Source organism: Pinus tabuliformis, chromosome 9 (genome assembly GCF_031772625.1).
Source record: "Pinus tabuliformis cultivar Carrire ecotype Pingquan chromosome 9, CPIR1, whole genome shotgun sequence".
NCBI classification, from domain to species: domain Eukaryota; kingdom Viridiplantae; phylum Streptophyta; class Pinopsida; order Pinales; family Pinaceae; genus Pinus; species Pinus tabuliformis.
Window position 1 is genome coordinate 791,275,263 of NC_142307.1, and position 14,726 is coordinate 791,289,988.

At 35.2% G+C, this 14,726-nt stretch overlaps 1 protein-coding gene across 1 annotated transcript; it reads left to right on the forward strand.

Moving 5' to 3' along the window:
• Nucleotides 1-10,106: 10,106 nt before the first annotated feature.
• LOC149151117 (putative LRR receptor-like serine/threonine-protein kinase At4g29180) lies at nt 10,107-13,607 on the forward strand. Its single transcript, XM_089443065.1, has 4 exons — nt 10,107-10,464; nt 10,550-10,676; nt 10,773-10,844; nt 13,400-13,607. The coding sequence occupies exons 1-4, from the start codon at nt 10,107-10,109 to the stop codon at nt 13,605-13,607; spliced, it is 765 nt and encodes a 254-aa protein (XP_089299191.1).
• Nucleotides 13,608-14,726: the final 1,119 nt, after the last annotated feature.

Below are 14,726 nucleotides of genomic sequence, written 5' to 3' on the forward strand. Positions count from 1 at the left end.
TAGTAGCTCAACCTCTTGCCTCTTCACATACCTCTGCTCTCCATTATGTGCATTGTGTAACCTAACATGGATCGATTTGCTCATCTATTTCAACAATTTTACCCACTATCTCCACTACTCAATTGATCAATGCATTCACACTTTAATCACTAACAAGTCAATTAATCCAACTATAGATTAAGTCAATCAAAACATATAAACAATACCACTAGCAAAATCCCTAGTTACAACCCCTGGAAATCACTGGAATGTGCATAGAATGAGGAAAATTGCACTCAATAACAGTAACGCAGGTCTCACTGCTAGGAAAAGAATTACATGAAAGGGTAACACATGTATCATGAACAAACCCTGAGTTACTAACACAAGTTTCCCTTATATTTCTTGTGTCACCCTAAATTTATGCCAAAAACTCAACAAACCATCTCCAACTCCTTCTGAACCTAATCCTCTACACCTGCAACCATCTCCCAAGCCTCTAGATCCATTGCACCCTCATGTCAAGCCTCTGGACATCTCCAAACCCAGTAAAACCTTCTCCAAATTTTCTGCATCAACAAGAGCATCATCAAGAGAGCCAAACACCTCTGCATCAAGTCAAAATCATGAGGGCCTAGTTGGCTAACCTCCTCAACATGGATCAACATCTTTGCATTAAGTCAACACCTCCGCATAAAAAATAATAACAACTCATGTCTAGTACACCCTCATACTGACGAAAAACCATGAGAGCCACCATCATTAGGTTGACATTAATGATAAGACCAACAATGCTAAGTCCATGTTAACATCAATGCCAACAATTATTCCCACATCCATGAGATGAACTGTAGAATTATATTATATAGTTTAATATATTAAATAGCATGAGCTTGGTAAACTATAAAACTTGCTTTCGAGGCCTTCGTGAATTAAGTCAAAATTCTCATCCAACAATGAGAGGTGGGTAGGTCCCACCTCTAGAGATGACATCATCTCGGTCTCACCCATCGGAATGACAAATGTGATGTATCAAAAACACAAGGAGTTGTCTTTAATGCGACTTTTTGGAGTTTCCGATGCTAGAATCCGATGGAAAAATTTGAGGTGAAATCTTAATTTGTGTTATTTAAACTGGTTTTTTTACTATATATATGGATTCGGCACCCTGAAAACCCTCTAGGGCACTTCGATTGTGTAAGGGTTACCCATCAAGCTTGTGATTTCAATAAATTGCTATCAAATTTTAAAAAAATTAGCCCTGAAAACCCCACCAAAAAAGCTTCAAAATAATCTCACTAAAAATAATTCGAAAATATAGTCCCAAGGTGAGATAAAACCTTTTCTCATTTAATTTCAATTGACTTGAAACTTTCAATTCAAACTTTTTGTCTTAGCTCACATTGAAATCTTGGTCCTCGACCTTTTCGGATGTTAAATAATCGGTGAAAGAGGACCCGAGAGCTTGAGCTGACCTTAGTCGAAGCGATTGATTTAGCTTTTTGGCTTAGGTGAGAAATGATACTCCCGTCGTGGATAAAACTGAGTTATATCTTGTGTGGTGTAAGTAATAGGTATATGTTTCCGATGTGGAACTTTACTTGTTATAATTCATAAAGTGTAATATAACGGGATGATTACAACATGATAAGGTTTTAGTTATATATAATGTGGGTACTTTATATTGCTTAATATATGGTGGTTAATTTTATTATTTACAACCTAATATATAATATATATATTTTTACATATGATGTTATTATGTTTTTTATTCAACTTAGTTTTGTAAGTCATGGGATTTAATCACAATGGTGAATTATTATAATATATAAAAATATATATATATATATTTTTTTTTTCCCGTGGAAAAAGTCGTAATTTCTATTAGTCAAGAGAAATTACATTCTGTAGATGCTGTGCATATGCATACTGAGACAGTGTGTCTCTCAATAACTTCTGAAGGAGGCTGTCCAGAGTTCCAAAAAATAAACTGAAAAAGAAACAGATATACGATCATAACAAAACACCATCCTCTCTCCGAACTGTTGGTCCACGCAGGGAGTTTCGGAGAGGTATCTGTCCAAGAGTCTGTCTATGTAATAAAAAACATATATACTGTGTTTGCTGTGCTGTGCAGCTGAGAGTGCTGCCCCCCATAAGGAGACACAAAAAATAGAGAAGGGTGACTATAACAGTCCACCGTAACGATGCTGTCCATAATAACAGTTCTATCTAAATAGCATGTAAATGAAAAAACAAAAAACAGCACTTTGTGCATATTGGGACCCCTTTCAGTTCTGAGTGTCCCTTTGAGCCTGTTGGTCATCAAAGGGTCTATGGTAGTGCTGAAAGTAGGTTCCATCCAGGTCTTCTTGTATTAGCCAGTCCGCTTCTTGCCTCTGCGCTGCTTGCTTGGATAGGTAGTCCGCCCGAGAGTTGCGCTCCCTGTAGATATGCCGACATTCAAATTTTTCAAAAGCATCTGTTAGTCTGAGTGCCTCATCCAGAATGTGTCTCAAAGAGAAAACAGTGCATGATGATTTCCTGGTGAGCCAATTGCAGACAATCTGTGAATCTCCAAACAATTGTAGTTTTGTGCAGCCTTTTTCATGTGCAAATGAAATGAGGTGTTTAGCAGTGGTGAGCTCAGCATAGTTGTTTGTGCCCCTTCCCAGGTGTATTTGCAGCATGAAAAAATGGTTTTCTCTCAGGTAGAGAAGGGCTCCCCCCCCACAGCCTGCCTCTTGGGCTGAGCCATCAAAATAGGCCCAGGGAAAAGATTTGTCTATGATCTCCGGGGTGATGGTCCTATGGGGAGCAGGTGGAGGATCCTCAGGAATGAGAGCAAGGTCAGCAAAAAGGTGCGCAATAAGGACAGGCCAAAGAGGAGGTTTTTGGTCAAAAATGGCTCTGTTCCTGGCTGTCCAGATGGACCAGCACATCAGGAGGGGTATGTTCTTTTCTTTTCCTGAATGGTGTGCTTGCCAATTTTCCCAGGCATCGCTAATAGAATGGCCCTGCCATAGATGGATAGAGGGGGATTTTGTAGCAAGTAAAGACCACTGTTCTTTGACAACCGGGCATGTGAGGAAGAGGTGCTCAGTGTCTTCGTCATTTCTTTTGCATAAGTGGCACCAGAAAGGTCCATGGAAGGACCGCTTTTTTAAGTTTGCTCCTGTTGGTATTTTATTGAAGAGAATTGCCCACATGAGAAGGCGAGTTCTGGGGGCTGCTTTTAGATGCCAGATTGATTTCCACCATTGCAGCATATTGTCTGGTTTTATCGGCTGCATGAGCTGTAGATATCCCTCCTTTGGGGTGTATGAACCGCTTTTTGCTAGAGCCCAGACAATTTCGTCCTCTTCCTCCGTTAATCTGACCTGTGCTTGTGAGAGCGCCTCCGTGTATAACTCCCATGCTTGTCTCCACTGTTCTGGAATGTGTAGGTCTCGAGATGTCCTCCAAGCCTGATGGAGAAAAGTAGAATTTCCCTGGTCTGCAATATGAGCAATCTGCGTGGCTCCCTGTTCCCTGAGGTGGGTTAGGAGCTGTGCTGGAAGTATGTGCATATAAAATATATATATATTATATACAATATAATACAATTTGTATCTCATAATAAAAGTTATAATATGATTTTAGCGACATTAGACAATGAGATCATATTAGGAAAATGAAACTATATATATTCTCATAGCGCTAAAATAAAATCAAGATGGTGCAAGCAACCCAAAACTTTGAAAGACCATAATTTTCGAACCAGAGTTCATATTCGAGCAAAATTTATGTCATTAAAAAGTTCTCAGTGAAGTAGAGGCATTTAGACTTCTGTGATCCATAACATTGTTTAGAAAAATCTTCGGCAAAATCACATAACCAATCTTTTGTCCAAGATTGGTTATGTGATTTTGCCGAAGATTTTCTAAACGAAGTAGAGGCAATAGAGAAATAAAAAATGAAAACCAAGGAAAGCCAAAATTACTCAAAGCAAAGAAAGCTAAAGAAATCCAAAATCATTATTAGAAAAATTTATATGGGAGGCCCTTAATTTATGAGGAAAGTAAGGGGAGGTGGTGAGGGCTCAACAATTGGTGACACACATGGATGAAGCACTTATATTTGGTACTTATGGTAATGAGCTTAAACTTATCAAAAATCAAATGATAAGTTCCACAATGCTCTCATTCATTGCACCACTTTACATGGGTCCCACATAATATGGATCAAAATAATATAAGTTCATTAATATGAAAGTACTAGATGTCTCCCAGCCTTAAAGCAATGAATCTGATTTAAAGGGAAATTTATCTTTATATTTTCTTTCTACTATTGGATAGAAGAGGTAGGGCTAGGAAGTTTTAATATTAGTATACATCTATTGAATGTAAATTTACCTCTTTTTCCCAACATTGCTTTGTTATTCGTGAGTGTCCATAGCCCTGATGAAGATGTCTCGACGCCATACAAGCATGGTCCCATTGTTAGTAAGTGTTCATAGCCCCAATGGGTTTACTTGTACTTCTCATAGTTAAGTGCTTTCAACTCTCTTGTGCTTCCACCTTTGATTTGTTTAGTTGGAGAATTGCATTTGGAAATTGGGTGAAGAGAGTGGGGTGGTACAAGAGGTTTTTCTATTTAGAGAAAATAGATGTAGTACCTATAAAATTTGACCGCACAAGCCTTCTATGAATCTACCAATGTAGAGTATTTGTTTAAATGTGGTGGAGAAAGGGAGTGATTCAATAATTCCTTTAAAAATATAAACCATACTACTTGAGAGACATTTTAGTGTTCCTCCAAAGTCTTTGGGTCAATGTAGGGAGAAAAAACTTTATAAGAATGATCTTTTAGATAAATGAAACCCATTTTAATAAGAGAGTATAGATTTCCCAAAGTTACCAATTGTCGTTTCTATAAATAGACTCAATATAAATATTAAAATATCAAGAAATCCAAAACAAAACTAAGAGTAAAAATCAAATAATTCTACAAACCAAAGCCAAAAGAAAAAATATTGCAAGCAAAAAAATTATAAAAAATCTCAAGGTTGTGAATGAAGTAAAACACCAACCAAGGAAGATGAGTGAAGAGAACTAAGGCAAGCATCAAACTAATGAAGAGTATCGCTTAGAAAAGCAATGGTTTTACAAATATGATAATCATAATAAGCATCCAATGAAAAATTAGCATGAATTTCCTTGAATACTTGGAATGAACTTTTAGGAAGTTAAAGAAAAATGATCAGAATAACAAATGTGATTTCATGTCTATGCTTAGGTAATAGGAATCTGTTGTGACTGGATGTGGATGTATCGTACTTTGCTTCACAATTCTTTTAAAGATATTAATAACTTCCCTCTCTTTTTTGAGAATCGTGTAAAGATATTGAGATATTAGTTTTCAATATGATATGATTAAAGGAGTAAGAAAGAAGTCATATTACACTAAGAATTATCATCTTAAATTAGTTGAAAAGAAACTTCATGATTTGGCTAATTTTTAAAAGTTTCACTTTTCCTGAGTTGGAAATTATTATAATCCCACATTGATAGGCCAAATCGATAGAATGACATGTGATGAATTGAATTTGACCCAAAAATTGAAATGACACGTTGTAGTGTTTAAGCGGGCCATGTGGTTCTAGGGCCATGTCATTGCATGATGGAATTCTCAGCGTAATGTTATAACCGTGATGATGAAGCATAACCGTGATTAGAAAATGTAATGCTATTTCATCAATTTGGAGCAATTCGGTTGAATCGATGAATGTACCTTTTCCCGCTATGTTGTCAGCAAACTATTATAAAAAATATATATATAGCTATATTGACATTATAAATTAAAAATAGGTATTGAATCAAAAATAAATCTAAAACATCTAAAATTGATTCTAAAATATATAAGAAAAGAAAACTAATATTTACAGGAAATGTAGAAAGATTTGTGTGATAAGGTTGCGAACAATCTACATATAAGTGGATATAAGTGGAGATCATGTGGAAAATTTTGTGGAAAAATATTGGTATAAATAGTCTTAGAGGTTTTAGAAAGATCATGAGATCCTACCATAATCATCAGTTGGACCTGAAGTATCTCATCATTTTGAAATAAAAATTCAAATTCCAATTAATCAACTTGTGATAAATAAGAAGAATCAAATATTGAATTTAAATTATCATTATTTAATGTAAAATTTAAATTAGTACTAATAGAATGACAAGTGTTAACATTATTTGATTGGTTAAAATATCTATTTCATCAAGTTGATTATTTAAATCATAAGATTCATCACTAATTGCAAAAGAAACTAAATCGTTAAAAGCTTGTCTGGGAAATGTGCTTCTTACAGAATCTTTTTCATCCCATATAGTAGATTGAGAGAGCTGAAAAGTATGGGAGGAGATGAATTCATTTTTAAATTGAAAATTAACTTCAACTTGCACTTCATCGAATTCATGCCTAGTAGAATTAAAAGCTACATGATGTGAAATAATACTTTGCATATTAGGATCATTAAATAAATCGTGATGTAAAGAAAAGTGAGTGCAAGAGGAAATGAAATGAGAAGCATCTCTTGAATGAGCAACCTCAACATCTGATTTCAATTCTTCTTTGCTCATAATTAATTGATCGACATCCTTAGTATGCTCTTCTTGAAAATATGAAAACAGGGCATTATTTTAAACGAGATCATGTTGATTATGATTTGATAATGATGAGGACAAATTACAAGAGAATTCTCTAATTGATGGGGAATGAATAGAATAATCAACAAAATTCTTGGAAGTTGTTCATGAATCTGATCAATTGATATATGAGAATATTAATTTATGTTTTGATCATAATTTTCAAATTTAATGTCTGTTGATTCTAAGAAAGTTGTTAAAATTTCTTAAATAAAACAATTTTCTTCATTTCTTCTTAAAATTCCATCATTGTCTTGTTCATAGTTAGTTGAAAGTGCATCGCTTATACAAGAAATCTTCTCCCCAAGAAATAAGGTTGTAGGAAGATGGGAGATAACATAGGTCCCATGTTCTTCATTCGAAGTATTATGTTATCTCTGATTTATTGGCATAACATGTTTATTTGTAATTTCTAGATTTTTATAATTTTCATATAAATCTAAATCATTTGGTGGATGAGAATCAATAAATGATTTAAAATTATTATAAAATATTAACAATGTAAACTTTGAAACGGGAAGTATAAACTCAAAACGGGAACTCTGGCCCAAAAACCCCAAAAAAACCACAAAAACAGTGCTAAAAACGAAAAGTGTGTATACTGGAACGATGTTTTTTTTTTTAGGCATAAATTTTGAACGTGTTTTAAAAATGGCAGTGACTATGAAATTTTCTATGAAATTTTCCTACAAAATATAGCTTCAAAACGAAAGTGTTGATACTGGAATAATGATTTTTTTTTTTAGGGTCAATTTTCAAACTTTTTAAAAAATGCTAATAAAACCAATTTTTTATGTCTCAAACAAAGTTAAATTTTAAGGAAAAAACACATTAATGTTTCTGGTAGAATATCATTTTTCTTTCCTAAGTATAAATTTAACATGTTTTCAACCACAACATGCTAGATACAAAAGAAATTGAAATTTTTTCAACTATAAAACTAAAAAAACATGACATTATGAACAAATTATATCACTGAATGAATTCAAAAGTCTTTATTTGTATACTGAATAAAACAGACATTATATCTCTAATTTGATATTGCATTGTAGATATTTAAACAATAAAAATTATCATACTTAAGACATAATCCAACAACATAAAAATGCTTCATAACTTCTCATTTAACAAAATATGGAAAACATTAATTTTATTTGAAGATACGATGCATACATCAGTTATATAAACTATCTTAAACAATTATTCAAAATCACTCATATTTTCTTGCACACCATCAGAATTCACATCTTCAAATGAGTGACTGGATGCTGACGAAGATGTTCCATATTCTTCTCTTTCATCAACTAGTGCCCCATCTGAGTTCACATGCATGCCCAACATTCCAGGTTTCAAAAGTCTTCTAAATCTACGACTGGTTTCAGCAGACTCCCATGTCAACACTGTTCCTTCTGGTAACAACCTTTTCAGAATCTCTGTCGTCTTGAAGCGAAGAGTTCCTCTCTACCTCCCCTACCCCGCCTCCCCTCCCCCGCCCTACCCCTTAACCCCCCCCCAATCCCTTGCCACCCCCTACCCTACCCCCCTCCCCCCCTGCACCCCCCCGCCCTACCCTACCCCTACCCCTACACCCTCCTCCCCCTACCGCCGCCCTACCCCCCCCCCTTACCCCCTCCCCCCCCTACCCACCCCCCCCCCCCCCCACCCACCCCTCCCCCCCCCCTTACTCCCCCGCCCTACCCCTACCCCTACCCCTACCGTGGGTCATTTTATTAATACATTTGTATTTACTTTCTTATAATTTATCCAATTATTTGTTATTTCCTTTTTTATTCTTCATTAAGTCTCTTACTATTTTTAATTTATTTTATTCTTTGTTGACACATTTGATAATTCCTTTTAATAACTTATTAGTTTTATTATACTCTCATTTAATTACTAACTCATTAATTATATTATAATCTCATTTTGTAATTTAGCTTGTTTTTATATAATCATTTCTTTTCATTTATTTGTGCAAATAGCATACTTGATTTATTACTTAGTTTCTTTCTTTCTTTGTTTCTATTTTATTTATAGTTGTGAACTTTTTACTATACTTGCTCTTTTGTTCATTAAATTGTGATTTTCATGCAATTATATATTTAATTTGCATTTAATTTATTTTTCTTTATGTTTTGATTTAAGTTCATATACTTCTTAAACTTTGTATAATTTGATTTTACTTATCTTAGTTGCTCTTAATATCTAATTATAGGTTTAGTTTTTCTTTCTATAAGACTTCTTTAATGTTTTAGACTATATTTTTATTTTCACTTATATATTATACAACACCTTTCTCATTGATGATATAATCCTTATTTCAACATATACTACACATACAATACCTTATTATTTAATATTTTATAATAACATTTATTGCTCATATCTTTTTTTATTAACTTTTGTTTATATATATATATATATATATATTTCTTATTTAGACTCTTCCTTGTAAAAGAAATTTGTTTGTACTTTTAACTTCAAAATTCTTCATTCTATATCATAGTCATGTTGGTGTAGATGGTAATAATTACCCGCTCACACCAATTCATCGATTTTCCAATGAAGATGTGTAACACTTGGGGTTATCACCACAATTACTAATATTATATAGATATGTTTTCTTTCGCTTCTCTTCTTTACCATCAAAATTGAATCTAAAGTCCTAACAATGAGGATTACTATTATGTGAAACTATACGGTTAATATTTGTAAGGGTGATGCTACACTTTGGTTGGTTGATGACGTGATCCTTTGCGTTCATGCCATGATATAAATATGGAATGGTCAACATATTTTTGTTTGGCTTCATTTTCTATTATACCCTCAATCGATAATATACATCTATGAAAAACAAAAAGTTAAGAGTTCGGGCATTTTCAAAGACTTGTTTGGCATTATTTTGTAAAATTGTTATCTTCATGAAAATTCAGAAAATTACCAAATACTTTTTCAAATTTGTTTTTATATGGTATAACACATTAACATTAACCAATATTGTTAATATCCACAAAAAAACATCGTTTTCTGTCATTTTTATATTTTTTTGATGGGTAGTTTGCAACATTTTGATATCCCTTCTTGCACTATTAGGATGTCTCTTTCTTGCTTTATGAGCTCGTCCATTACATAGAAGCGTTCTTCCTCTATAATCAAATAATCATGCTTCAAAGCTTAATATTCATCGTGGGCGATGAACATTCTTGACAACCACTTTTTTTGAATTGAATATGGTAAGTAATGTATTGCTTATATCAGGTGAGCATGGTGTATTTAAAATCTAAAAAAAAAGTTAGGGATGATATCATTTAAGAACTGACAATATATAACGACATAGCAATGCGGAGGTCAGCTACTCAAAACCTCGCCTGACGCTCCAGTTCAAAGGTATATGGCACGCCCATTAAATAACAGCTGTGTGAAAAGTACAATTTCATCAGTATGGCAACATTTAGGCCTGCACGTCATGGCCGCAGGCAAACCGATCCATTCTCTTTGGCTCCAACATTCTCATTCACAGAAAATCCATTACTGGTGTTGTATTTTGCAGAGATCGAGACGATGAATATGTCTGAACCGAGATCATTTTATGTCCGCTTAGATGGTAAAAACGACTCTGAAACCATTACTCTGATGCACAATTATTCTGCTCTAGAGGTTACAATCGCACTCGATGACGGCGAAACACAACATATGTTTGAACTGGTTGAGACCAGTAACTCCACGCTGCCTCCGATAATCAACGCTTATGAGTATTACTCGCAAGCTGGCAACGACAATGTAACGTATTGGCAAGACGGTAAGGCTTGACCTCAACAAATTTGTTTTGAGTAAATTACTGACATTATAAATCCATGTCTAACGAATTAATTCTTAATCTGCAGTTGACGCTCTTGACGCTGTCAAAAGGAGATTTCAGATTTCAGATTGGATTTCTGACCCTTGCTATATGATACCCTGGAACGGAATTGGCTGTGATGACACTACTTTGCCCAACAGAATTTCTGAAATGTAAGTTTAATTTTTCGATTTGTTTACAGCCGAAATCACAAGATATATGGTTGAAATTGTAACATGTTAGGATAATACTCTTACTCTGGTTGTCAGCGATTTATCCGGAAGGAAACTTACAGGGACGGTGCCTAACGAAATTGCACAGTTAACTGCATTAGTTAATGTGTAAGCAAAATTCGATCCTCCTTTCTTTTTTTATAATAACTGTTTAATTTCATCAGTATGGCAACATTTAGGTCTGCACGTCATGGACGATATGGAAATCGGGTGCGAAGGCAGGCCAGTTTCTCCGTGCGAAGCTCATCCCCACTCCGAAAAGTTAATGGAATCCTATCAGCGCACATCTGCTTGAATGCAGACTCGCCATTGGCTTCGAATCACGCGCAGCGGCACCCGGGCCGCCCCGCCCCGCCCGACCGGCGGCGGGTCGATTCCCGGAATCGACCCGCCGTCGGTCGGGCGGGGCGGGGTGGCGCTGCGCGCTGTTGCATCTCCCATCATTGAATCAAAATCACTCTGGCTATCTAAATCTGAAAGCTTCTCTCACAGAGATGATACCTCTGAAGTCCATAATGTCCTCACAGATAACTCTCCCTCGAATGCAGACCCGCCATTGGCTTCGAATCACGTGCAGCGGCACCCCCGGGCCGCCCCGCCGTGCCCGACCGGCGGCGGGTCGATTCCGGGAATCGACCCGCCGCCGGTCGGGCGGGGCGGGGCGGCCCGGGGGTGCCGGAGAGAGGTGGTCACGGCCTGTGATGCGCTTCCCTTCATGAGTAAATATGCCATATACCTTTGAACTGGAGCGTCGGGCGAGGTTTTGAATAGCTGACCTCCGCATTGCTATGTCGTTATATATTGTCAGTTCTTAAATGATATCATCCCTAACTTTTTTTTTAGATTTTAAATACACCATGCTCACCTGATATAAGCAATACATTACTTACCATATTCAATTCAAAAAAAGTGGTTGTCAAGAATGTTCATCGCCCACGATGAATATCAAGCTTTGAAGCATGATTATTTGATTATAGAGGAAGAACGCTTCTATGTAATGGACGAGCTCATAAAGCAAGAAAGAGACATCCTAATAGTGCAAGAAGGGATATCAAAATGTTGCAAACTACCCATCAAAAAAATATAAAAATGAGAGAAAATGATGTTTTTTTGTGGATATTAACCATATTTGTTAATGTTAATGTGTTATACCATATAAAAACAAATTTGAAAAAGTATTTGGTAATTTTCTGAATTTTCATGAAGATAACAATTTTACAAAATAATGCCAAACAAGTCTTTGAAAATGCCCGAACTCTTAACTTTTTGTTTTTCATAGATGTATATTATCGATTGAGGGTATAATAGAAAATGAAGCCAAACAAAAATATGTTGACCATTCCATATTTATATCATGGCATGAACGCAAAGGATCACGTCATCAACCAACCAAAGTGTAGCATCACCCTTACAAATATTAACCGGTATAGTTTCACATAATAGTAATCCTCATTGTTAGGACTTTAGATTCAATTTTGATGGTAAAGAAGAGAAGCGAAAGAAAACATATCTATATAATATTAGTAATTGTGGTGATAACCCCAAGTGTTACACATCCTCATTGGAAAATCGATGAATTGGTGTGAGCGGGTAATTATTACCATCTACACCAACATGACTATGATATAGAATGAAGAATTTTGAAGTTAAAATTACAAACAAATTTCTTTTACAAGGAAGAGTCTAAATAAGAAATATATATATATATATATATAAAGTTAATAAAAAAAGATATGAGCAATAAATGTTATTATAAAATATTAAATAATAAGGTATTGTATGTGTAGTATATGTTGAAATAAGGATTATATCATCAATGAGAAAGGTGTTGTATAATATATAAGTGAAAAGAAAAATATAGTCTAAAACATTAAAGAAGTCTTATAGAAAGAAAAACTAAACATATAATTAGATATTAAGAGCAAATAAGATAAGTAAAATCAAATTATACAAAGTTTAAGAAGTATATGAACTTAAATCAAAATATAAAGAAAAATAAATTAAATGCAAATTAAATATATAATTGCATGAAAATCACAATTTAATGAACAAAAGAGCAAGTATAGTAAAAAGTTCACAACTATAAATAAAATAGAAAGAAAGAAAGAAAGAAACTAAGTAATAAATCAAGTATGCTATTTGCACAAATAAATGAAAAGAAATGATTATATAAAAACAAGCTAAATTACAAAATGAGATTATAATATAATTAATGAGTTAGTAATTAAATGAGAGTATAATAAAACTAATAAGTTATTAAAAGGAATTATCAAATGTGTCAACAAAGAATAAAATAAATTAAAAATAGTAAGAGACTTAATGAAGAATAAAAAAGGAAATAACAAATAATTGGATAAATTATAAGAAAGTAAATACAAATGTATTAATAAAATGACCCGCGGTAGGGGTAGGGGTAGGGGTAGGGCGGGGGGGGTAAGTGGGGGGGAAGGGTGGGTAGGGGTAGGGCGAGGGGGTAAGGGGGGGGGGGGGGGGGGGGGGGGGGGGGGGGGGGGAATGGGGTGGGCGAGGGGGTAAGGGGGGGGGGGGGGGGGGGGGGGTATATTATCCCGCCTGAGCATTTCTGCAAGAAAGTTGTATCTGATCACTACTCTTGGAAATTGTAAATATGATTTCATTCGATTAATTTCTTTTTTTTTTTTCAGATGCGTATTCATACTTATGTCAACTCCTGTAATGGTCCCATGGACTACTGTTCCATTCTTTAGCTCAATAGACACTGTTTCATTGTTCAGCTTCATCAAAAACCTGACGAGCTTCATGGCGACAATGGCACCGGCCCGTTTTCAAAAAAATGTTTTGGCGAATGCTTCTGCTTCTCCGAGCAGGAATCGACCGATTCCATTCGATTAATTTCAATCGCTATTCTCAAAGAGATTTATGAAAGAAACGAAGTCTAGAAGAGGAGAGGTTGTCATGCTTATTTATGTGTTTAATATGCTGTGTATGGGTTCAGCCTCTTTTGAAAAATGTGGAAGGCATCATCTGTGTTTAAAGACCTTCTTTCATTCTTTTTGGGGTCTGTCTTTTTTATCAAAGTTTTGCAACTCTATCTACTTTGGATAAAGTTGCAGCATATTTGAATTAGTGCGTATTCTATTTGGAGGTAAGACCTATGATTGAATAATCAAAATCTTGAGCGTCTCCCTTATATTATTTATAAGATTTTTGAAACCCTAGGTAAGTTTTTGACGGGAAAGAACGGGAAAGAAGATAATAGCAAATGCATTCTATGTTTCAATACTGAAAAGTAAATAATACAGCAATAATTATACATCATGGAGGCAAAGCATGAGTACACAAGTTACCCCTTCCCTGATATGTTAACTTTGGCTATGATCTCAAGAGAATCCACATCTTTGTTGAAGATGCCAATCATGGCTGAGATCTGTACGACCAACTGTGATCTAAAAGTTGTAACATCTTCAAAATGAGACATGTTAGTTACCCCACAAAAGGCAGCATGCCATCACCATTTCCATGAAAAGGAGATGCATGGCAATTTAATGATGTCCCAAACATATCTTCTTGTCCGTTGGGCCATCCATTTGTCCCCCAAAAGGACCCCTTTCCATGCCCCAAAGTCTCTGACAACTTTGCAGCTCCACATAACATGCTTAACAGTTTCAGCTCTGTGGCAGACCATGTAGCAACCATCTATGACACTGGAGTGATGTAGCCTTTCTTTACCTGATAGAAACGGCTAGATTGTTGAGGACCAACTATCCGAACATTCTAGTCTTAAAAGTAGAATGCGACTTCCAAATGTCTTGACACCTCCAAAGCCATCTGGTCTCTATGTTGTGAGTGGTCCATTTTTTGTTAATTCCATTTGCAAGGGATATTTTGGTCAAATCATATAATACTTCTTCTCTCTGAAATTAGTGAAGGGCTTCCTATAGGACCATTTTTAGTCTTTCCAAATTGCCCCTTAAGTCTACAAAAAGCTGGCATCTGGAATTATTCTACACA

What these genes read in the sequence shown, in the direction of transcription:
- LOC149151117 (XM_089443065.1), top strand. Translation starts at nt 10,107, where the DNA reads ATGGCAACATTTAGGCCTGCACGTCATGGCCGCAGGCAAACCGATCCA. An exon ending in CCCAACAGAATTTCTGAAAT is followed by an intron (nt 10,677 to 10,772) that starts GTAAGTTTAATT and finishes TCTGGTTGTCAG; the next exon opens with CGATTTATCCGGAAGGAAAC. An exon ending in TTAACTGCATTAGTTAATGT is followed by an intron (nt 10,845 to 13,399) that starts GTAAGCAAAATT and finishes TTTTTTTTTCAG; the next exon opens with ATGCGTATTCATACTTATGT.